General features: G+C 32.7%; 3 protein-coding genes across 5 annotated transcripts in view; 2 read left to right on the plus strand and 1 right to left on the minus strand.

The window, feature by feature from the left end:
* Window positions 1-493: 493 nt before the first annotated feature.
* Window positions 494-4,969, minus strand: SmD2 (small ribonucleoprotein particle protein SmD2). The gene is made up of 3 exons (XM_089709921.1): window positions 4,838-4,969; window positions 4,498-4,750; window positions 494-698 (listed from the first exon to the last, which is right to left on the minus strand). Coding segments are annotated over exons 1-3 (360 nt in total). The 5' UTR covers window positions 4,840-4,969; the 3' UTR covers window positions 494-593.
* Window positions 4,970-7,881: 2,912 nt separating this feature from the next.
* LOC149478068 (uncharacterized) lies at window positions 7,882-14,713 on the plus strand. 3 transcript variants are annotated; one of them, XM_089709682.1, is made up of 6 exons: window positions 7,882-8,029; window positions 10,681-10,892; window positions 11,960-12,274; window positions 12,358-12,639; window positions 13,087-13,908; window positions 14,121-14,706. In XM_089709682.1, exons 2-6 carry the CDS (start codon window positions 10,716-10,718, stop codon window positions 14,346-14,348), a joined length of 1,824 nt encoding a protein of 607 aa, XP_089565808.1. In that variant the 5' UTR covers window positions 7,882-8,029; window positions 10,681-10,715; the 3' UTR covers window positions 14,349-14,706. The 3 variants fall into 3 exon arrangements, with proteins under 3 accessions (XP_089565808.1, XP_089565806.1, XP_089565807.1); XM_089709680.1 differs by having other exon boundaries at window positions 12,358-13,908; window positions 14,121-14,712; XM_089709681.1 differs by lacking the exon at window positions 7,882-8,029 and adding an exon at window positions 8,090-8,319 and having other exon boundaries at window positions 12,358-13,908; window positions 14,121-14,713.
* A 1,009-nt stretch (window positions 14,714-15,722) lies between these two features.
* The window catches only part of tws (protein phosphatase 2 regulatory subunit tws), a 44,941-nt gene continuing 35,347 nt past the window's right edge, over window positions 15,723-25,316 (plus strand). The window contains exon 1 of the mRNA XM_089709928.1: window positions 15,723-15,900. The gene's annotated coding sequence lies outside the window, so the exon portion shown is untranslated. The remainder of the gene's footprint in view (window positions 15,901-25,316) is intronic.

Below are 25,316 nucleotides of genomic sequence, written 5' to 3' on the forward strand. Positions count from 1 at the left end.
GCTGGGTAGTAATCATTTATGATGACCTCGTTATCGATACACATTGGAAAGGGGGACTCTTTGATCAAAGCATAGATTTTGTAGGACAAATATTTTTTCGAATAATTTAGATAATTATCTTGAGATTGAACAAAAAAAAATTTCAGTTAGTAATAAATATTTGAGAACCATCAAATCAAAAAATTGTATCCTTGTTAGCTCTGTTAGCTAACACAATCGAGAGTTTCGTACAGGAAATTATTGGCCGTCTCATCAAAATAAAGCTACTCACGGAAAATTAGCTTGATAGTAATCACTTGCAAAAATGGGCGATGGATCCTGAACTATAATGTTTCTGCGTCGAAGCCACTTATTTTTTGCTTTTGTTACGAATGCTTATTTTTCTTTGAGTAATATAATAATAGGGCGGTTAGTGCTAATATTTTTCTTTGGTTATATTCAGCATAACACTTAATTTAGAATACAATATATTATTGATAAAATAAAAGAAATATTTGTGCAGTTTTGGTGTATTTATTTGTATGAAAGTTTTCACAGATATACGACAATTCTTATTAATAAAATTAACCTAAATCCGAATGTAGTAAATGAAATTATTTCCCTGCTGCAGTGGCCAGAGGATTCCTTAACACTAGTATAACCGAGTCACCACGAAGGAACATTTTTGAGATAAACCTGTCCTTGTTCACCGCTTTTCCCTGAAAAGAAAAGAAAATTTTATTTTAATGTAAAACATTTAATATTTTACTTGAAAACGTCGATTTATAGTAGCAATAAAAACTGAAGATATAACTGTCTAGAGATGTTTACATGAAATAATTTGACTAATGTGTAGACTATACAGTAGTCAAATTATTTAATATAATAATTTTGAATGCTTATCTATACTAATAATAAATTGGAATACATATACCAAAATAGTAATTTTTATGTTTGTTTGTTCAAGCTAATCTCTGGACTTTCACTGACATATAGCTGATGTTATAAGGAGTAGCATATTAGCTATTTTTTATTCCGATATTCCCACAGGAACCTTAGGATTAATAGAAAAGCTCATTTATGCGAGTGAAACCGCAGCTGCAGCTAGCATACAGGGTTACTCGATATAGGTGTAAGAGCGTTTACACATTATCCGAACCGATATTGGTGTCGGACGCCGATAGCCGATGCAATGTGCTAGTTTCACATTATCCGACAAAATCGTTCCGATATCATCATCAGTTTCGCTAGATCTATTTTTTAAAAATCCGGAGACGCGACTGGAAATCATCAGTAGATATATGGGGTATTAAAAAAAAACAGTAGATGCATATTTGTTACATAAAACTTATACAACCAAATTCTGTTCCCATCCACGGCGGATGTTTGTTAAACCCATTGAATCTGCTGACTGCGGAGTATGTAATAGGGTTTGGGTCCCGGGACGTCTCGTGTCTCGAAGTCCCGGGACTTTTTGTAAATTTCGTTGTCTCGTGTCCCGGGACTTTTGGGTCGAGACTCGAGACGAGTCACGATAGTCTTATGTATTGTATTAATTTATATTTTCAAAGCATTGCATGAGCCTAGCTGGCGCCATCTGTTACTGTAATGAATAATTACTTGGTCTACATACTTCATACATAAAATTTAGAACTACTTTATAAAGCCTTAAACTCAATTAAACCGACTTCTGTTGAAAATGAGAGTGTTTTCCTTGTCCGGTGGCGTTATTACAAAAATCAGAAGCAGATTGTCGGACAAAGCTGTTAGAGCGTAGACGCACTATGCGGGTAGCCGCATTGCGGGTAGCCGTCCGGCTGACCGCAAGCACAATTATGTACGTAATATTCATTTCTATGCGCACTGTGCGGTCTGCGGTAGCCGCATCGCAGTGCGCATAGAAATGAATATTACGTACATAATTGTGCTTGCGGTCAGCCGGACGGCTACCCGCAATGCGGTTACCCGCATAGTGCGTCTACGCTCTTAATGCTCTGATTTTTTAAAAGCCTATTTTATAAAATCAAAGTAATTTTATTTTTTTAACTGATTAATAATTTGAAAGACTGATTCAAAAGTCTGTTTTACAGATAAGGAAACAAATCTATGATTATAAAAATTACCAAATTATGATTAATATGATTATGACATGATATTAAAGTTAGTATGATTGTTACTAAGTTTCTTTTATTATAATAATATTTAATAATTGTTTTAAATTAAAAGTTAATCTGTGATTATAGGAATAAACATACCAATTATTTGACATATTAAAGTTATAACTATTGTGATTATATTTTATGTTTAACTAGCGGTCCGCCCCGGCTTCGCCCGTGGTACATATTTACGTTTTCTCTACATAAAAACCATCCTCGTACTTCAAGGAATATAATAAAAAAAGAATTATCGAAATCGGTTCAGCCGTTCTCGAGTTATGCGCTTACCAACACATTTTGCGATTCATTTTTATATATAAGAAGACTAGCGACCCGCCCCGGCTTCGCACGGGTGCAATGCTGATACGTTTTGAAGGTAGGTAAGGTATGGTACGTAGACTACAGAAAAAACTTTTAACCAAGTATATAAAAACAGCGGCCCGGCCGGCCGGTACCGCGACAAACGGTACGTCCCGCAATTTTTAAATCTGTAATATCTTCGAAAATATTCTCTTAAATCATACGGTGTAAAGGGCCATATAGATCTATATTAAATGAACAATGTATTCAAGGTATTTAATTGGTTAAGGATTAATGCTGTATTGGTTAAAATCGCTTCGAAAATAAGCCATTATTTGTCGTAAAAAGTAAATGACAAAAAAAAGTTATTGTGGGTTATCCATAAGAGATAGACATATATGCCATCGCGGACTTTTCTGTAGACCTTTTCAATGTGTACAATACTTAGTTCATTATTTTGATAAAACTTGTAGGGTTCAGCCTGTGTTTGCAATGTAAGCGGAAAAAATGTAATTATTTACGACATAACATTAGAAACCTCAAAAATAACAGTACTTCTCCACTATTTAATGGATGTTATTATACATATAAACCTTCCTCTGGAATCACTCTATCTATTAAAAAAAACCGCATCAAAATCCGTTGCGTAGTTTCAAAGATTTAAGCGTACAAAGGGACATAGGGACATAGGGAAATTTGATCGTAGCCTGTCTCGTGTCCCGGGACGTTGAAATTGTCGAGAATTCCCAAACCCTAGTATGTAATCAAGTTTCAATATTTAACTCAGTATTTATGTCATTAAGTCCATTTTACCTTTGTAGTGCCATGTTTCAATAAACCCATTAGTGACGAATCAAAGCGACGAAACTGAAATACTACCCCTTTCTTGCGAAGCTAGTACCTATTTGAAAAAATCAGTAGATCCCCTGAAAAGTCAGAAGGTCTGGCAACACAGGTCATCATGGCAGACTATAATTTGATGTATCTATTATATTTGTCCACAGACAGTATTGGATACCTCCCATTGTGGAAGCTAGATATTCAAAGGGAGCATTTTTAGCAAGCTACAAAACGCACCTAGAAAGTTTGTTAATTATTTTTGTATGAGTGAATTTACATTCAATTTTTTACTTGGCTTATACTTACTTATACAAGGTGTAATCGTTAAGTGTACACAGGCGATTATTCCATAACGATTACAGATATCAAAAAACTTTAAACTGATATCGAAAGTACTTTACGTAATGAGCAAAATGACACTATTAACTTTTTTTAAATAAAACTAGACATATCCTAAAATTTTACGTTAAACACTCCCATACACAAGGCTTTAATTGCTTTTTCTTTTGATTGCGTTGACAAAGAAGTTGAATTTTATTACAGTTTAACCCATTGACCACCGAGCGGCCCGATCGGGCCGCGACGCAATAGATTTTCTATTGTGTCTGTGATCCGGGGACTGAGGGATTAAAGGTGTTATAGACCTGAGTTTTTGATGTGAATATCAGTTTAATTCATGAGCAAGGAGGTTGTAAGTTATTATTTTTTTGATAATGTACTTAAAAAATCATGTTTTTCACAATTATTCCTATATCTATGCTATAAGACATAAATCTTTACCAAATTTCAAGACTCATGTGTGTGGAAAGTAACCTGTAGGTTTGATTACCCTGCAAATATCAAAATTTTGGAAAATATGCAGCATAAACGGCTGTATATTTTGATTGTGTTGGCTTATAAGTTTGATTTTTTTAGTTTTAGGGGACCGCAGACTTGAGTATTCAATATAAATTTCATTGATACCTCCCCGCATTCCTGAGATATAAAAGGTGTTGACAGACAGACAGACGGATAACAATGTAATCATATAAGAGTTCCGTTTTTCCTTTCCTTTGTGAGATGAAAACAATAATCTCAGTTTTTCATTATTAACATGCTTTATATCGCTTTGAGTTCCCCAACTTCCATTGTTGTGTCAAAGTCAAGTTGCTTAAGTTGAGGTTAGGAATTATGCTTGTTTAATCAACAAGTATAAATACTTTTTTAACAGAGTTATTATTACCTTCTTTCCTTTTCCCGTCCTCGGAACCTCCGTCCACATCTCTTTGACATTCTCAAGAACCATGTTACAATGCCGGTCGAACGCTTTCACGCGTCCTAAGAGTTTCTTATTGTTCCTACAATTTATTAGAACTTGGGTGTTATTTTTAACGGACTGTGTAAGTACAGAAAGAGGACCCGTACTAAATTCTTCCTCTTCTATCTTGGCTAATTCCTCTAATGTCATTTCAGAACGGGGTTTAGATGTCGTCGCCCTGAGAAGAAAGGTTAAATATATGGTATTAAAATAGTTCCAATTTTGGAGTTATTTAAACTTTGCAATTCTGAAAATCAATACGAACATTATTTGAGGATTGTATCACAATTCACAAATATCTAAATTTTTAAATAAAAACAACAGATGCTTTATTTTTCGCCCGACGCTACGAAGTACGAACCGCAATTTTATGAGTTGACAGTTCGACAGATAAAATAGGTACACAGAGATAAAATAGCGATGCGTTCATATTTCATAAGTTTTTTCTCTGACAGTGACAACAGATATTTAAAACAAAATAATACATAATTAATAATTTTTATTTTGCGATTTTTTTTCACAATAACAATTACTCACCAATTTCTATAACTACATTCAAATATATATTCAAATTAAGTTGTTTTAAATGTGAGCATCATTTATTTTCATAAACATAAATAATATTCTAAAAGTTTGGAAAATCCAAAAGAGCACGCCTCATAATTGTTTTTTAATAATTATTTATTAATTATTATTTTTGTTTATTTAATAACAATTAAACCACATCGAATCAGACCCTGAAAAATGAAAGGGTTCTATTCCTGAGCATACTCAAGCGTAAGAGAAAAAAAAAGACTCGATTAGTAAAGTATTTCGGTCGCTATCGTGTTAACAAGAAAATCCTCCGCACATACAGACACACGGACGTCCAAGACAGAACTTTTTTAAACTGTTTTTTAACTAGTTTAAATAACAAAAATGACATCAAAAATATCATGAATGTTAAAAATAGTGTTTTTTCTTAATATGTGTGTGTATGTATTATCTACAGGTGCAAGGGTGCAATGTATGATACATAAAGACATTTTAAGTTTGAAAAATCAGATGTTTTGCGCGAAGTGACAGTAGTACCCACCTCAACGCTTCGCTTATGAGGCGTGCAATTGATTATAGACACTGGCTGTTTTCCATTACAGAGCATAAACGCTACACCGCACCATGGTATTATTTTAAAAGGTATTAACAGTAAGTCTAAAACATTCAAAACCAAACATACCATGAATTACGTAACTTAGAACATGTAAAAACTATATTTTTATGGAAGACGATAGCTAACTGTCAAACTTTGTTTATCAAAGTAGGTTGCTATTCTTGAAAAAAGTGGCACGCTGCGTGAAACAAAAAATTTTATCGTTCTCTCTCATTTCTTTACACAACACCGGCTTAAGGGTGTCTTCCGTTATGCACTGCAACCACTGCACAGTGCTATCACTGTAGAAAAATTTGTTCCGTTATGGACTGCCAGTATATTGCCGCAGTACCCTAGGGAAATTTATGACGTCATTAATCGCCGCCATATTCTACTGTGAGCACTGGCGTTTTCGAGGTAAGGTACTCGCAGTACTTTGATCACGTGATCAGTCCACAGAGCAAGTAATATGATCAGTCAAAACCACTCGAGTGCCTAACGTCTTATATAAAGCTACAGTTTAATCAGAAAATTTTAAAGTTCTGTAATTAGTTTGGATTAATAAATAAAACAATGGAAGAATTGCAAAAATTAACTTTATTAGACTGTGTTGAAAATGTTCAATACGAGCTGAAAGTTCTTTTTTATTCTTTTTTATGAAAAAATACTTACTTTTATTATATTATAAATTCAATTTACAATTAATATTAATTAAAATATTTTTAATTGGACAGTACTCCAAAACAGTTTATGTTCTAGAAAACTTTAATACACTCATTTGAATGCTGCGTCAAAAAATGCGGCTGACAGTAAACTGATTGCGTTCCGTTTTAAATCGTAACCAGTTTAACTGTCTATAAAGGAACGGCTTCACAGTATACTGAATTGACGTCACACCTTACAGTGGTCGCAGTGCATAACGGACATACACCCTAAGTTGCTCTTTTTCTTGTGTGAATGCGACATAAGATATCAATTTGTCTATTGGTTTCTCTGTCTACGGTGAAAACGCTCTAACAATTACTTTCACTCACCAATTTCTTTAGCTACATTTAAATATATGTATATTCAAATTAAGTTGTTTTAAATGTGAGCATCTTTTATTTTCATAAACTTATTTAGTAAATTATTCTAAAATTGATCATAGACTCTAGAGTTACTCTGTAGAATTTTTAGCGTCTTATTTACGGTCCATCTTGACGTACGTCCCGCCAAGGTCATACACGATGCACGACGCAAAACGACAGTGAATAGCGTTGACGTACGTCAATAATTATTATTATTATCTTGCTGGATGTGCACGACCAACTTTTCATCCAGCAAGCACCCCCACCACCGCGAACGTCGTGCAGATGGACAGTGAATAGCGCGGACGTACAGCAGATTAGTGTTGCCAACAGAAATTAATGTAAATACTTGGAAACGTGGCCTATTGATATGATTTTTTTGTGATAACTTAGTGAGTACATGAGCAAGCAAGAAACGGTTATTTTTGATTTTTATGTACACAGGAAATCCGAATTATCATTACTTTTGGATCAACCTTGTACACATGGACAGTTTATATTCAGAAGTTATTATTTTAAAAGAACTCCAAGGCGAATTGTTGAATAACACAGATTTTATGCAAAAGTCCACTGCAGAAAAATGGCAATTTATTTAAAAAAAATATCTTGACGAATTTGTTTGTTTAAAAAAAAAATGATTAGCTATATACTCTCTGTTCCCGCCACTTTAGCATTTACTGAAAGAGTCTTTTCGGTCATGAATGTGAAGTGGCGGGAAGAGAGAAACCGAGCTTCATTAAAAATTAATTAAAAATGAACTCTTGAAATATATAAATTTAGATTTTGAATGTTTGGATTCATATAATTCATTTAAAAATAATGAAAAATTCTTAGTTACTGCAAAAAGTACAAAAAAAAACATTTTTAAAAATATTTATTTACTCTTTATTTACCTTCTTTAAAATCAGATATACTCTGTTTCTTCAAATAAAAGTTGGCAACCCTAGCCATGCTTGATGCGCGCACGATCGTCAGTAGGATACATCCAGCACCGCGGCCTTGAGCCGACGTACGTCGGGGATTGACCGTGAATAAGACGCTATGCTCTCAAAATAATCAGAGACAATATTTTGTTCTTATTGTTTTTGGTTCTTCTATGGAAGATTATGGTTGGGGGTTTTTTTGCAAACAATAGATTTAGAATGTTCAGTGCTTTTAAACGAGTAACGACCGAGATAGCATTCTGAAAGGGCAATTTATTTCAGAAAAGATTTGTAGTCTAGGGCACAGGTCTAGAGGTATTCAGCTACCGCGATATCGGGTAAGTTATTTTTGTTTTAATGATAAGTAACTGCAGTAATACAAATTTGTAATACGTAATTATTGATATTAATTTTAGAATAAATAAATTTTACTTAGATTTTTATGCAAAATTGTTCGTTCAATAAATTGATTAATCTGTTACTTACCTTCAAAAAAGTAATTTTTAACAAACGCTTCTTTTAAAAAAATGTGTAGTTACCTACCTACTTAATTATATTAATTTTACATGTGAAAAATAGCTCTGTGTATTAAACTATTTAAATTAAATATGACTGATGTAATTTCTGGGTATGTATTAATTATTAATCATTACAAAAGTTAATTTTACATGTTTAACATGGTTGTTACATTTGTTTTTTACATTTTTCTCATGGTTGTTCATAATTATATATAAGCTTTATATAAGTATATTTTTTTATAAGTACTGTTTGAGTAACTCCTTGGTACAGTGGTCGACGCGTGATTTTAGAACCGAGGGGTCCTGGGTTCGATTCCCGGTGGAGACGAAATATGTCTCGGTCTGGTAAGATACTTACAGAAGACTGATCACCTACTTGTCCCTAAAGAAAATCGATCAGAGAAACAGATGTATGCATTATGCATCTGCCCCTTACCCCACTACGGGGACACGGGACTTCACACTTTTAGTAAAAGCTATTTTGAATAAAATAAAATATTTTTAATCCTTTACAATAAAGACGTGTAGGTACTTATCAATGAATTAAATATTATTGATACATATTTTATTATTTTACCTACCAATAGTTTTATTATAAAATTTCCCTTAATTAGTTTTTTAATTAGGACTGTTTATACAAGCTTGTTATGAATAATATTTGACAATTAATTAATTAGATTCATTTCTGTTAATTTGTTAATTGCCTACATTGTACTAGTCAGCGGATATTGTTTATAAACACTTAAAGTTCTAGGGATCTGACAGTAAGCTTTTATCATTCGTAGAATTATACTTTGTGGTGGCAAGTGTAGTAGTTAACTGAATATTATTTCTTCACTAAACCGGATTCCTACAGTAGGAATCCGGTTTAGTGAAGAAATAATATTCAGTTAAACTGTAAGCAACAGTTAAGATTTTTTTTTAATTTGTATAATGTTTAGATTTCTACAGTTAATTTATTCATTACATATTCCTTTTATATGGATTCTAGCGCAAACTTATTTAACCTCCTGGGGCCTGCGGTCATATATATATTACATAAACAACAAAAAAATATTTCAACGCCATCTTTTGCGTATATGCGGGAATAATACCTCAAATCGATGTAGTGGCACAGGTAGTGGTATGTCATCTACTATACTAAACGGTTTTTGGTTTTATAAGTGACAGTGATTTGAAGTATTCTCATTTCGAAGTTGACGGTGGCTGTGCGACGACAAACACGTGGTCAGTAATCTTACATTTCTAGTGGAACCATTAGTATATTGCAGTATATCTTTGTATATCTAATTATAATAGATATTATTTCTGCAACCGCAATAGTTATTTTGTAAGATAAATCTAAAACTTGTGAAAAATATGAATTTTTTCTTTTATGTCATACTGGTAAGACATTTGGTCTCAATTCTTGCCAAATTGGTATTGGTTACAAGGGCCCCATGTATTACCTATATGACATTCTTTAGTTTATGTTACAGATTTTATTATAATTTTCAAGAATTATAAGATACTGAGATCTACCAACACCTAGATGAGTAAAATATTGACCTATATGATGGATCTATGGAGTTTCTTGCCGGTTCTTCTCCATAGATACTGCTTTCCGAATCGGTGGTAAATGTTAGTACTGTTATGACGATTCAAAAATGCTTTTAGAAGAAGTCTTATTGAATAAATGTTTGAGATGAAGATAATGCCCCAAATGATACCGATGAAGCCGCACAAATACCAGAAAATGATTCTTCTTCCATTCGTCCAATGAGTATGAGTCATGTCAGAACAGAATCGTCACTATGTATGTCATCTTCAGTTGTTGGCAGACCATCTCGGGGACGCACATGACGTGGACCAAGCATTAGAGGAGGCTGACCGAGAGGATGGATTAGAAATAAGACCTAGGGGTGGACGTGGCTATATAAATACACCGCCGCGCCGGTACAAAATACTTGAACTGGTCGTTTCTCACCCTTAAAAATACCTATCTTTGAACACAGGTACAAAAAATAGACACAGAACAATGGATAGAATAATAAATATTTAGATTCAAGTTGAAAAATATATAATAACTAAAAAAACATGTAGTTTTTCTTCATTTTCATAAACTTATTACACTTGGAACTGGGACCCCCTGTAATATATATATGACATAAGGAAAATCCAAGTTTTCCACGAAAGATTTTTTTTTCCATTTTTTTAAATATCTATAATTGCATTAGAACAGATACAGCTAATTTTTATTAAAAAAGAAAGAAAAAAAAATCCTGGGTCTCAGGAGGTTAAGGCTTAATGATAAAGAAAAAAAAGTAAAAGGATAATTTTAATATTGAATAGTTACTATTAAATTATGAAATGTAAACCAAGATTTTCCTATTGGATCTTGAGATAATATAAATTATAATATTATTGATTAATAAATTAATTGTTTTAGGAATTGTGAAGTTTAGTGATGTAAAATTTTTTATGTTCAACAGGTGAAAACAAAAGCAACAAGCATAAACAGTTAAAAATGGCACCAAATTTCAGTAAAAATGCAATTCTAACAGGACTTTTGGATTATTACTGTTTAGTTTGTGAATATAACTTCCAAAGTGAGGATGATATTGTATTACATATAGGGCAATTAACTCATAAGGAAAATTTGGAAACTACATGTTATGATATTGAAGATGAACGTATAAGAAAGGTGAGATTAATTTATTGAGTTTGTTAAGTTTTTTCATTGCAGAATTAATTTTATTATTCAGATATCGAGATTATTACCCAGTTTTTTAATAAAACATCCTGCTTATTAATGAAACTGTAATTGTTGAGATAATTATATTACCAAATGAAATGAAATTTGAAATTGACCCTCAGATCAACTTCAAAAACTTTTTTAGCTAGTCTGAAGTTTGACCACAATAAAAATGAAAATAAAATATTTTAGTGTTGCCATAAGGCTGAAAAGGAAGGATGTATTCTAGAAGGCAGACAAGACGCTGGTCTCTTCGCCTACATAATTTTATTTAAGTCACTTCATCTGGTTAAAGTCTTGCGACTGATTGCAGATCACAATAAAAAAAATAAAAAAAAAATTAGTGTCACGTGGGGCGATATACATATATTCAAATTCAAATTATATTTATTTGCAAGAATGTAGTTACAAATTATAGATGTTTTAATTACAATATTGTAGGTACCTCATTCAATTTCATAGAAATATGTTTTTTTATTTTTGCGTCGCGTCGTTACGCTGCTGCGCAACGCCTTTTGCGGTCGGACCTTTAATTGCTGAACATATTTTTATGAAATTGTGTTACTTACCATTTTTCATCCTCTACTATAGAGGTGAAATAAAGTTAATTTTATATATAGGTTAATAAAATATGAAACCTTTCTTTCTAAAATTTTTTTGAACTAGGTAACTATCTAACTACATAATATTTAGTTTTCGCTATTAATTTTCACAAGATGTGGTACCGACCTAGTCTATCGTTTTTATAATTATTTTTCGTTGATGTTCCTTTAGCTGGTAGCATGAATCGCAATCGAGAATAGCAGATTAGTAAAATAACAACTTTCTGCCTACTTACCTACATGAGAAAATCGCGTTCAACTAACATACCTACAAATTAAATATGTATTACTTTTAAATTTTTATTGGCCTATGATTCAACTGAATACTGTTCAAAATTGGTTCATCATTTGGACCAAGCAATTTTTTTATCATTATTAAGTACCTATGATTCTTAATACAATAACTCTTTACAGATAAAGCGATGGTACTTTTGCGAGTTTTGCAACGATTTAATAAAAACAAAGGCCAAAATACGATTGCATATCGCTGAAGATTTACACTTGATTAACAAGTTTCGTCAGTCTTTGTTACGATGTGATTATGGCATCCTTGCGTATGGTGTTATAGCCATCAGCAATAGTGCCTGGAGTGGTTTATGTGGAGGTACATGTCTAATCTGCAACTGCGAATATACAGATGAAAAACAACACTTAGACGAATCTATGCATAGCATCAATTTAATTAAAAATAACATTAAATGCGATGCTCAAGATAATATCTATCGTTTGGTAAGCTTATTATTTTTTTACTTTAATTTTTTTTACATTTCGTTGCTTACATAACATACACGCCAATGTTTTTTTTTTCTCAGATTGATGCAACTTCTTTTCAATGTTTGACTTGCAATTCTCTGGAATCAATTACAACTATAAATTCTCATTTTACGCATGATACTCATAAAAAATTATCCGAAAATTGTAGACAGACAGCTAAATCCCTTAAAACTATGGCAATTACTAAAATGTTACCTGCAAATACTGAATTGAATACAAATAATTCAGCAGAAAACATTGATTTGAATGAAAATGGTTCAACAGAAAACATTGAATTGAATGAAAAGGATTCAATAGAAAACATTGAATTGAATGAAAAGGATTCAATAGAAAACATTGAATTTAATACAAAGGGTTTAGCAGAAAATACTGAATTGAAAGCAAAGAATTCAACAGAATCGGAATTGAATGCAAATAAAATAAATAAATCCAAGGAAGGACATGAAATCAAAGAAAGTAAACAGACAAAAAGAAAAACTTCGAGAAATGCAAATAGTAATCAAAATCCAATTAATGTCAAATACTGCAACATAGAAGAACGTGAAAAAATGATTTTGAAGGTATTAAAGACGCAGGATTATTTTGTACCTTATGACAATGATAGAATGATGTGTATCATATGTGAATGGTCTATTGACGCAAATTGCATTGAAGAACATCTTACTGAATCACACCATAAAAGTTTGCTTAAACTTCATAAAGAACGTATACAAAAATTAAAGAATTCTCCACCATACAACTATAAAACAAACGAAAGTAACGAAAACGACTCAAATGTTGACTCTAAGATGAATGATACAGACATATCCGACGATCGTTCTAACATCTTGGATTCGTTAGAGTTTTTACAGAAAAACAGTATCAATATTAACTTTGAAACAAATAGCGTTATGTGCAAGAAATGCTCAAAATCAATTGACTTTAATTTAAAATGCATTCAAATGCACATTAATGAGCACAAATCCACCAGTAGTGGAGACACGATACAGAGAGAATGTGGAAGGTTGACAAAAGCCGAAAAAGTCGCAAAAGATGCATCGCCACAAAAACCAGCAGAAAACACAAGTTCCGTAACTCTTAAACAGAAAAAAACGGAAAACTCACCTAGTCAAGATGACTTGGAAAAATTTGCAAAGGATAATAAGCTAAAATATAAGCCTGGAGGTAAAGACGTATTCTGTGAACAATGCAGAACTAGAGTGCCACTCACTCTAAACAAAATGAAGGAGCATATAAATGGTAATGCACACAAGTCGCGGAATGAATCCATAAAGAAAATGAAAAACAGAAAAGTGGAAACTGTCGTAATAACTGTTTTCATCAATGATATCACTACAGTTACAAAAGACCTCAACATGGATTTCGTTATTAATGGAGAAATTTGTATAACACTAAGTAGCATGCTTTTAATTAAACGTTGTGAAAATTCCTACTCATATCAATGTTTAATATGTCATGAAATTCTAAATACGTCAAGCCCTTTCGTGAACGTACATTTTTTAACAGATCACTCACAGAAGCATACGCTTATTATGGAAAAAATACCTGTGGTGAGAAGTATACCTTCAGAGTTTATTCGAGTGTTAGAGGTAATGTTAATTTTTTATTTTAAAAATATGAAATATAAAAAAATTTCCATGTTCAACAGAAATCATATAGCTGTCTGTTGAAATAATTTTCAAAATTCAGGAGTAACAAAAAAACTTGATTAAATTTAAACATGTGTCTCAAATTTTTCTATGAATCTAGAGATATATAGACTACTAAGATACTAGATATATTTTGTTCAATTATATTTCAGGCACGAAATTGTTACCACTGCGGTTATTGCAATGATCTTTATTCTCGGGACAAGTTGGATGAACACTTACAATCGAATGGACACAAAGAAAACAAAAATTACGCTAAGTACCGTTTGGAGCAGTACCTACCAGATATTATACTGAACCAAAGGAGACAAGTGCAAGAAAGATTTTTCTTGAATGTCCTTTTTGAACATATTATTCATAATATGTCTAATCAGCATTAGGACTGTATAATTATTATATTCAGACTGTTTTTGAAAAATTTTCTTCAATTTTTATTTTTGTTTTATATACTTAAAAATATAATTTCAAAAAAATTGTGTATGTACTACTCTTGGTACAATTTTCTCATCTATTTTTCTTATTTTGTTAGTTTTATTTTTCAAGTAAGTAACTAAGTATTATTAGTTTTAGTTTTCCATTATTCTTTAGGTTAAATTTTTTTTTGATTTATCGATTTCTCTCAAAGTAATATAATTTCGTTATTATAATTTCTTAAAAAATGTTTATTTTTTTTATTTACTGTTAAGTATAATTTTTTATTTAGTTTTCCGTTACTCTTAACCTTAATTAGCTGACTTTATTTTTATGAATATTAATACTTACTTTATTAAACTATAAGATTTATTTTTATTTGATAGTTGACAACTTAATAAAAGGTTGATAAATTTTAAGAATTTTAAATTACACTAATAAATGTTTTGATTAAATATCTCATACCATACTTAATGCTTTTTATTTATTCTACCTAAAGTCACAGATCAATAACCAGCAGCTTGCTAAAGTTTAAATTGTAATTCTGTTAAGTTCATAGTAGGTACCTATCTACTATAAATTCTAGTACTTATTGTTCTTTTTTTTTCTCTTTGTGTGTAAATTTAAGTTATTTTCTTTTTTTGTTTAGTTTTGTTTCTTTTTTGTATTGCTGTCCTTGAAATAATGTTTTTTCTTTAATAAAAGTTGCTTATTGCACGACTCATGATGCGAAGCATCAGAGAGTGCTTTACGATCGAAATTAATTTATTATTAGAAGACTTAAAAATGAGGTCCTACTTTAGTGTAGGTATATAATATGTATTTTTTCAATCAATGTTGCTAAAACAAGCGGTGCTAAATTAGGCTATATTTTTTTATCAATATCCTCAGGAAAATCGGTGACCTTTTTTGTAGAATAGGATTATTTTTATGTACCTATAGTTAAGTTATATATTAGGTACCTATTTAGTCTGATGGTTCATGGTACATACATAGGTTTTACTGTGCATTATTTCACTATGCTGCACTTGCTGACGCTCTCGTCTTCATTCATATAGTCTTATTAGTTTCTTGTAGAATATACCTATACCACGTGGCACGTAGTATATTATTATTAGTCTGTGCCTATACATAGTATTTGTATATACAATGCACTTTCTGCCACGACTTTGTAAAATGCACGTAAAATGCATGTAAAATGCAACATTTGGCGGGTCTAAACCTACCGAGTCTCAATAGATGTCGCTACATGCTTGTCTATATAGAAATCCAATTGTATCGGCGCCACGGTCGACAACAATAAATAATATTGTTTGTTTACGTCTACAACCGTACAACGCTGCGAACGGCAGATTGTTCAACCCGTTCGAGTTGATAGCGCGTTTCGTGTGGATTCAATTATTTCCCGCCATTTTATGACATTGTGTGATATCCGTCAAAATATCTGTGGTTATTGTTTGTGCACTACCTAATTTGAATTTAGAACTTTATTGACACGAGCGAACATAATAATTGTGATTGGTAAGTAGGTGCCCGCTTTATTTTCAATTTTTTATAATACAAGTTAAAATCTTATTTTCCTGTATAAAATTGGGCAGTTAGATACCTACTATATTTAATTTAGTTGATAAATTTCGAAAAGTTTACGACTTATACCAAATTATTTAACAAAAAAAAAAAATAGACATTTCCAACTTTGTACTAGGTAGGTACTTATTTATATATTACTAGCTTACCGCCCGTGGCTTCGCCCGCTTTGTCTAAAACCTAATAAATAATATACTAAAACCTTCCTCTTTAATCGCTCTATCTATTTAAAAAAACCGCATCAAAATCCGTTACGTAGTTTTAAATATTTAAGCATACAAAGGGACATAGGGACAGAGAAAGCGACTTTGTTTTATACTAGGTATGTAGTGATATACATTTTTATCGATTGAAATTAGGACAATAAAAAGAAGTGCAGTAATTTTTATTAGTGATATATTTATTTTCTCTATGCCTATAAATTTAGAACAGTGTGTAAAAATGTTATAAAAATTATATTTTCTCGTTGGGAAGTAAAAACTAGCAGCTTACCTTGCTGTAAGGTCATTCTTGCCTACCTTGTTAAAAAGGTTACTTATGTTTACAAATTTATTATGTGTGTAGTTATATATCTGTGAAGCGTTCGCGTTGGTACAAACCTCGTAAGGATTCGCATCACAAAATTGTGTTTTTAAAATAAATGTGAATTTTTGTTTTCTAAATACTTAAATAAATAAATCTATACTCTATAACACATATTGTGATATCACTAAAAATATATCCAAGTGGCCGGTTGAGCTGTCCTTTCAAATATAGTTCAGGATCCATCGCCCATTTTTGCACTTGATTACTATCAAGCTAATTTTCCGTGAGTAGCTTTATTTTGATGAGACGCCCAATAATTTCTTGTACGAAACTCTCGATTGTGGTAGCTTACAGTATACAGAGGTATCAAGAATAAAATATTTTGATTTGATGGTTCTCAAATATTTGTTACTAGATATACTTATGTGTATTGTGTAGGTACAGTTAATATTATGTATTAGGTATGTATCGCGACGAAACATTGATAAATCTCTATAAACACACGTAAATACGTTCGTGAAGACGACTCATAACAAACCACATATTATTACTTACTAGCTTTCAGCCCGCGGCTTCATCCGAGTATACAGTATAAAGGAAATTGATGTTTCACCGCGTTCAAGACTATCCTATGTCACTCTCTAGACTTCAAACTATCTCCAGACACAAAAATCATGAAATCGCACCCTTGCTACATGGAATAAATATAAAAAATACTCTTTCGCATTCACAATATTATTATTAAGTTAATATCGATTAGGTACAGTAGGTACCTATATATATGCATAGTTAATAATCTTACAAAGGTTATTTAATGTCGTTATGGATAAAGCTAACACGGAACCTACAGATCTATACATCTATGTAAAATCCAATTATCAAGCGACTGCCGAATTATATTGTCATTGTTAACTCGTAATGCGAATTCTTTACTCAGTAAATGGAGTCAAGGTTCGCAAACAGCTGACTGACGGTCAGCGCTCTTGAATTGCGCCCTTCGAATGTTGACCGTTTCATACAGTGATACCTAATGTTTTTTGTTCATGTATATACCAGGAGATAGTGACAGAAATTATTGGGTCATTTGTACTAGTCAGTAGTGTGAGACGATTTGTTCAAAAAAAAATAATAAAAAACGTTGCTGATTTTCGGCGGTATGGCGACCATTTGGAACCGTCCGAAAAGTATGGCATGGCGATATTCGTAAATGGTTGCAACACTTACGATGATTTATTGTGCATAAATTAGCCTGGTAAGTTGGTAACCTACGAATGGTTGATTTTTTTCACAAGTGTCAGAAGTAAAACTTCTTTGTCAAGATTCAAAGATACCAAAATCGTTGCCTTACACTCCATATTGTGACGGTATTGAATGACGCGAACTTGAAATTTAACTCTCAACGCGCCTGCAAAAGATGTTTTCTTCAAAAATATAGATTACAATAGAATTATTTGTGTACCTACGTAGTATTACCTATATTATCTGTACCTACAACGTAACTACGTACCTAAATAAAATATGTACTTACCACTTACCTACTTACTAACATGCTATGGGTAATTCGATCAAATTGTATTATAACAATCGCAGGAATCATGGTCAATTGGTTTTCTATTGCATTAGTAAACAGTTCATCATTTTACAAAGTTGTATTTTAACATCAAAATGTATCTAGTGGGTGATTTCAGATTTGTAATTATAAGCTGTGACCATTGAAAAGATACTAGTAATTATAGTTAAAATTTACTTTATGTTGGTTAGTTTAAACAAATTGTTTTCTTATGCAACGACAAACCATTTGTATTTCTACACTAATATTATAAAGAGGAAAACTTTGTTTGTTTGTTTGTTTGTTTGTTTGATTGTAATGAATAGGCTCATAAACTACTGGACCGATTTTAAAAATTCTTTCACCATTCGAAAGCTACATTATCCACGAGTAACATAGGCTAGGTTTTATCCCGGTTATCCCACGGGAACGGGAACTATGCGTGTTTTTCTTTGAAAACGCGGGCGAAGCCGCAGGCGGAAAGCTAGTATTTCATAATAACTTTGACTCTATGAAGATTTATAACTGCGTATATAATAGACTAGCTACGCTCCGCGGTTTCACCCGCGTGGCTCTGCTTCTTTTGGTCTTAGCGTGATATATAGCCTAAGCTCTATAGCCTTCCTCGATAAATGGGCTATCTAACATCGAAAGAATTTTTCAAATCGGACCAGTAGTTCCCGAGATTAGCACGTTCAAACAAACAAACAAACAAACTCTTCAGCTTTATAATATTGGTATAGATAAGTATATAAGTATAGATGGTATAGATTCATCTACTATTTTAAGTAGGAAGATTTTGTATGAATCATAGTTAAATATGTTACTGTTACCACTTACCAATATGGTACTGATCCTTAAAAAATATGAGGTCAATGCGAAATTCAACGATACGTGATTCAGACATAAATTGAACAAGATGATAAATTAATTGATTATTCACCAATTAATTTTGTGATGTGTCTCTTGTACGTGGAAATCTTAATAATGTAATTAATTACATAATCATAATTAACTAGCTGCGCCCCGCGGTTTTACCCGCAGTGCTCCGCTCCTGTTTGTTGGTCTTATAGCGTGATGATAATATATAATAGCCTTCTTTGATAAATGGGCTATCTAACACCGAAATAATTTTTCAAATTGGACGTAGTAGTTTCTGAGATTAGCGCGTTCAAACACAAACTCTTCAGCTTTAAATAATATTAGCTTAGATAAGCACGCTATTTGTAATCAATTGTTAGAGAAATTATTAGATATAATTTGTTTACATATTCAAACCTTTAGGCCCTTTGAATATAAGTCATTATACGTCGTTAGCCGTCTCTGCCCAAGACTGCTTAAAAGGTGTGACCTAAATAATTTTAAAGATACTCAACATTCAGAATCGAACATCCTCATCAATGAGAATTAAAATCGATTAAATGAAACACGTTTTTATTCACGTGCGAAATCGATTTAACTGGTTGCGTCGTAAATTAATACCACTTCGTACGAATCTATACTAATATTATAAAGCTGAAGAGTTTGTTTGTTTGTTTGAACGCGCCAATCTCAGGAACTACTGATCCGATTTAAAAAATTACATGTATTTAACATATAAGTAATTTAAATTACTGGACGGATTATGGTGAAACTTTACAGTATGTACCTGCTTGATTTTGCCCACGGTCGTAGTAGATACTATTCTGTGCCACGGGCACGGTGCCCAACAGTGCGAGCGCGTTCGCAAATGTATGGCACCATTCGCACAGATAATGAAAAAAAAAATCAAGTAACGTGTGTCACAAATTTTTTCATACACAAACACAATAATTGTACAATATTTTTATTGGTCAGTGATTAAAAAATAAACTTATTTAAAATACAGAATAGTTAGATCCCTATTATTATAGATATTATAAAATTTGTACCCAGGCTAGGTAATTTGGTACCTACTTATATGACATTTCTTTAAGCATTTCTTCAAAGACTTGTAACCTTTAAAATTAATTAGGATAGATAAACAATCATAACTACACGTTTGCACTATAGTCTATACTTGGTCTATAGCGTAGTACTATTATATTATATTCTGTGGTTCCAGTGCCTTCAGTTTAAGGCACTTCCATAGAGCGCAAACAGTAAACAGACATTGAATTAATAAATAATCAATACAAGACGATAATCCAATAATCTGTTATATTTCTGCAACGTTTCCTCAACATAACGTGTCATGACTTTATAATCTTTTTATTTAATACACTTTTCCTAAGTCTATGGTCCTTCATATGTTTCCTTGTTGCAGATAATTTGTAAGTGGGATTTAGATTCAAAGTTATGGGATGATGGGATGATTCCAAGCAATATTTGAAACGGTCATTGTCCGCTCTAAAAGTATTAACGCCACAGATAATATAATACTCGTATTGGTGGAATATCAAATTTCTGCGATCATTATTACTTAACAATTTTGTTTTCTTTTTAATCACCTAGGTACCTATTTTTATTTCCAAATAGAATTAATAAAATTGTTTCGGGTCGAAATATCCTCGGACCTAGAACCACATAAAATATGAATTCTAGTAATTACCAGTATTAGTATAGTATTATATTATCTGTGCTTCTAATATTCAGGGGCCTACCATACCTACATATTATACTGCGCTAACAGGGTCATTCAACTAATCTTTCATAAATATTATCAAAATGTGCCATTATTCTTCAACTGAGTGTTTATTTTTACGAAATGTAGGTCATGATCGACGAGTAGGTACTTACCTATACGGCTGTTATAAATTAATATTATCAGCAATAAGGAAGCGATTATCGTCTATAGATATGTGAGACATTGTTTTATTTTCATTATTTAAATATTAAATATGACTGCGTGATAAATTTTCATTTTAATATTTCGATATATAAAGTGTCCATGAAATTTTTTGTACCGAAACTGCGTAATTCATCACAATCAAACGACTTCTCTCATACCTACTACAGAGTATGGATACATTAAAATATACAGTATCATACTCTGGTAGAAGTACCATACTAAATCTTGGACAACCTTTTTTTTTTTTTTTAAGTGGGGTAATCTTGCATAGATTCCCACGGCCTCCGGGGAAGGGGCAGTGGGTTATGTCGGATTCCTACCGACCAAAATCCCACTGTGTTCCGTCAAGCCGCATCAACGACGGGGCCACGGGTATGGTAGAATTCTTCCGTGACCCCGTCAGCGGCTGCCCGTCGCCGGTAAATCTTGGACAACCTACTAATAACTCAAATAAGAGGAAAGGTTTTTATGTATTTATGTATGTACCTATGGTTTTCACGCATAAACTACTGGACCGATTTTGATGAAATTTGGCACAGATAATCTTTAGACCCTGAGAAAAAACATAGGCTACCTTTTATTGCGAAATATGTAAGCCGGGGCGGACCGCTAATAAAAGCCTGATTTCAATTCACCTGAAGTTAGGTGCAAGAAATCGAAAAATGCCATAATTTAGTCCAAAAACATAAAGTAAGGTTATATTTAAAGAATCTTCCTTTTCATCTATTTAGTTTTATCAGTTTTAAAGTATTAGGAAACTGTGGTTATATATTTAAGATTAAAAATCTTGTGTCCAAATCATTAATATTTAATCCGTAGATTCAGCCCAAGTCGGTTCCAGACTTTCACATACCTAATTGTAAGGTCACATCACATGACGTGATATAATTAAACAATGGTTTAAGTACTGGAAAACCGGTCACACGTGTGACCTAGCTCTAACCTCGGCGAGGATATTTTTTATCTGTGAGAGAAAAGTTAGCGGGAAGCTATATTTAGGTGACTTGTGAGTGAAAATATCTATAAATATATCCTTGTATATGTAGGTATATTATTGATGACAATATATGTTTTTTATTACGTAAATTACGTAAAGATGGGACATGGTCTATGGAGGAATGGATGATTGTCTTTTGTGCAAAACCAGTGATAGGATCTGCGTGTTTGGTACAGAAAATAATTAATACAATCGATATCAATATATCTGTTCCTGAAAAATAATAATCAACCAAAAACCATCTTATCCACCCACAGAGGCCACAGAATACATGAATAGATATATCGGGTACCGAAGAAGCGAATCTATAGGCAGAAGATGAGCATACAAAATACACCGCCTTCTTTGTAAAGTTAATGCAGTTCTTCTTTAGATCTTGGATTAGAAAAATCAAAAATAATCTCGTATGATTTATGTAACGTATTCTTCAAGTTCACAAACGGATTCCGACGCAAAGAATTTCAAGAAAAGGGCATATTTATAGTTTATACCTCAAAGGCCGGCAACACATAGGGTAGGTACGGGCAAAGCGAATAAGTGAGGTAAAGCGGATAGCTGGTTTTTCTCGAAAAGTATAATAGATGGTGCTATTTGCACTAATGCAGTTGACACTTGACATGTGCGGCTACGCTATGACAGTTTAACCAAAACAATACAGCTCCAACGTTAGTTGTGAAGTAAAAAAAAAATTTTCGTTGGTTTTCTTACGATTTTTGATCAGGTATGTGATGTTTTCTTTTGTATTTAATGTAACCTATCCGAAAATTACTTTAGATCAAGCAATTGACCATGTTTTAAAGTATTATTTGCGATTTTAAAATTGCACCGGCATGTAGTGAAATTTTTTGTTAGCTTCGTTAATTTGAAAAAGGTATCTGTTGGGTAAAGCGGATAGGGCAAAGCGGATAGGTTATCTGCTTTGCCCGAGCACTTGTATTGATAGTTCTTTTTAATTCATGTTTCAGAATGGTGATTAAGTACAAACGCAAAACGAATCAAGCATCATGGTCGGAAGAAACTTTGCGAAAAGCAATGAAAGAAGTAAAGGAAGGTCAGTCAATTAATGCTACAGCCACTAAATATGGCATACCTTACGTTACTTTACACAGAGATCTATAATCTGGAAGTACGGTCAAGAAATTAGGTAGATTTGCAACAATATTTAAGCTCCTGATCAGGAACAAGCGCTTTGTGAATACTTGATGAAGTTAGATAGCCTGTTTTATGATTTGACTCGTAACGATTTTTTACGAATGGCATTTGACTACGCAGAAAAAAACAATATACCCCATTCTTTTAAGAATGGAAAACCAGGCAATGATTGGTTTGCTGGATTTAAAAAGCGACATCCTGATAATATTGTTTTGCGATCACCGGAACCTTCTTCAATAGTGCGGACGAGGGGCTTTAATAGACCACAAGTTGAGTTATTCTACGCCAATTTCTGGAATCAAGTTGAGAAGCACAATTTTGATGCCACCACTATATATAACATGGATGAAACCGGCGTAAAAACGACAACTTAACGTACTAACTTTAAAGGGCAAGAAACGATTCGGTGTAGTAGATTAGTTGGTTCTACTATTCCTTATCCTCTTTGCCCTTGTGCCATATCCGCTTTGCCCAACGGGGTCGGGTAAAGCGGATAATTGACTTCTTTTTCTTTTTATATAACTTTTAAATAGAAGATGATTGTATTTTCTCAAATTGATTGCGTACGTGCAAAGACACTTACATGTGCCATAAATTAGTAATAAATAAAGTTCTTATCCAGATAAATTCTGTATTTTAAATTGAGTTTCCCTTAGCTTATCCGCTTTGCCCGTACCTCCCCTACGCGGTGGCCCTAACATCGCGATTCGAATGCTTATGGGCGGCGGGCACTTTCCATCAGGTGACCCACCAGCTCGTATTCCTGCTTAAGCGATAAAAAAGAACATGTTTCATCTTATCTTAATACGATTATAAAGGCGAAAGTTTGTATGGATGTATGGATGTATGGATGTTTGTTACTCTTTCACGTAAAAACTACTGAACCGATTACAATAAAATTTAGCACACATATAGAGGGTAACTTGGATTAACACATAGGATAGGTTTTATCCCGGAAATCCCACGGGAACGGGAACTATGCGGGTTTTCCTTTGAAAACGCGGGCGAAGCCGCGGGCGGAAATCTAGTTAAATATAAAAATTAAAAACATGTCATAAGCTTAGAGTGGGGGGTTCAGCTTCACCTGTATGTTTAAATATGACGTAACTCACGTACCTATAACCGTCTTCTTTAGATTTGACCTACTGATGTTATTCAAACTTAATAGTACACGGAAATAATGGTAATACTGTGGTATTAGCGTGTTTTTTCAAACTTTATTATTATTAATTATTATATTCTGATGGACAATCGACTTAGTTTTTTCGTTACTCGTTGAGTTAATCGATATAGCACACGTCATTCGATTAATTAAAAATAAAAAATTGATTTTTAATGATACTCCGCGTGTGTTCTAATCTATCAACGCTCATTATCTATGTGCATATTAAAAATATAATGATTAAGTAGTTAGGATATACCTGGTGCAGTTGCAATTTAATATAAATTATACTATTATTTATACTAGCTGCGCCCAGCGGGCCGCGGTTTGTTTTTACCTTAGAGCAGGGGTTCTCAAACTGTGGGGCGCGTGACAAAAAATTTAACATGATTTTGCGCCGCGAGCTGAAAAAGATTGGGAAGCTCTGTCTTAGAGAGATTTAATATTTATACAACAGCTGTAATATTATATACTCTAAAGTTTTTACCCATTGTTCCGCTCCTATTGGTTAGCGTGGTGACATTATTTCCTCCTCCCTCAATAAATAGGCTATAAAACACTGAAAGAATTTTTCAAATCGGACCAGAAGATTCTGAGATTAGCGCGTTCAAAAAAAGCAAACAAACAAACAAACTCTTCAGCTAAGTATATAATATTAAGTAGGTACTTATATATTAACTTTATCATTGTAATTTGTATTAATAAATTGTATTAATATATTCTACAATACGAGACATACAAAAAATTAAAAATACAAACGTTGATGGTTGGAAATATATAAGATTAATTGCACAAAAATATGGTAACATCAAAATATATTAAAATACTAGTGGTCCGCCCCGGCTTCGCCCGTGGTACCTACATGTTTAAACTTTAAACTATCCTATCTCTCAAGTTGGATCGAACTGCACATGGTGTGCGAATTTTATTGCAATCGGTTAAGTGGTTTAGGAGTCCATTGAAGACAAACATTGTGACACGACGTATCAAATGAACTCATAATTAAAGAATTTTGTTTAAATGTGATCTTGGTCACGTAGCTGCGTAGGTATTCAATATTTAGTTTATAACAATATAGTTACATTTGAAATTATTTAACACCATTGTAAATCGGATCAGTGGGTAGTTCCTGAGATTAGCGCGTTCAAACAAACAA

Source organism: Colias philodice, chromosome 23 (assembly GCF_061535455.1).
Source record: "Colias philodice isolate Cphi_HAF_F1 chromosome 23, ilColPhil1 Martin Lab GWU primary, whole genome shotgun sequence".
In the NCBI taxonomy this organism is placed as follows: Eukaryota; Metazoa; Arthropoda; class Insecta; order Lepidoptera; family Pieridae; genus Colias; species Colias philodice.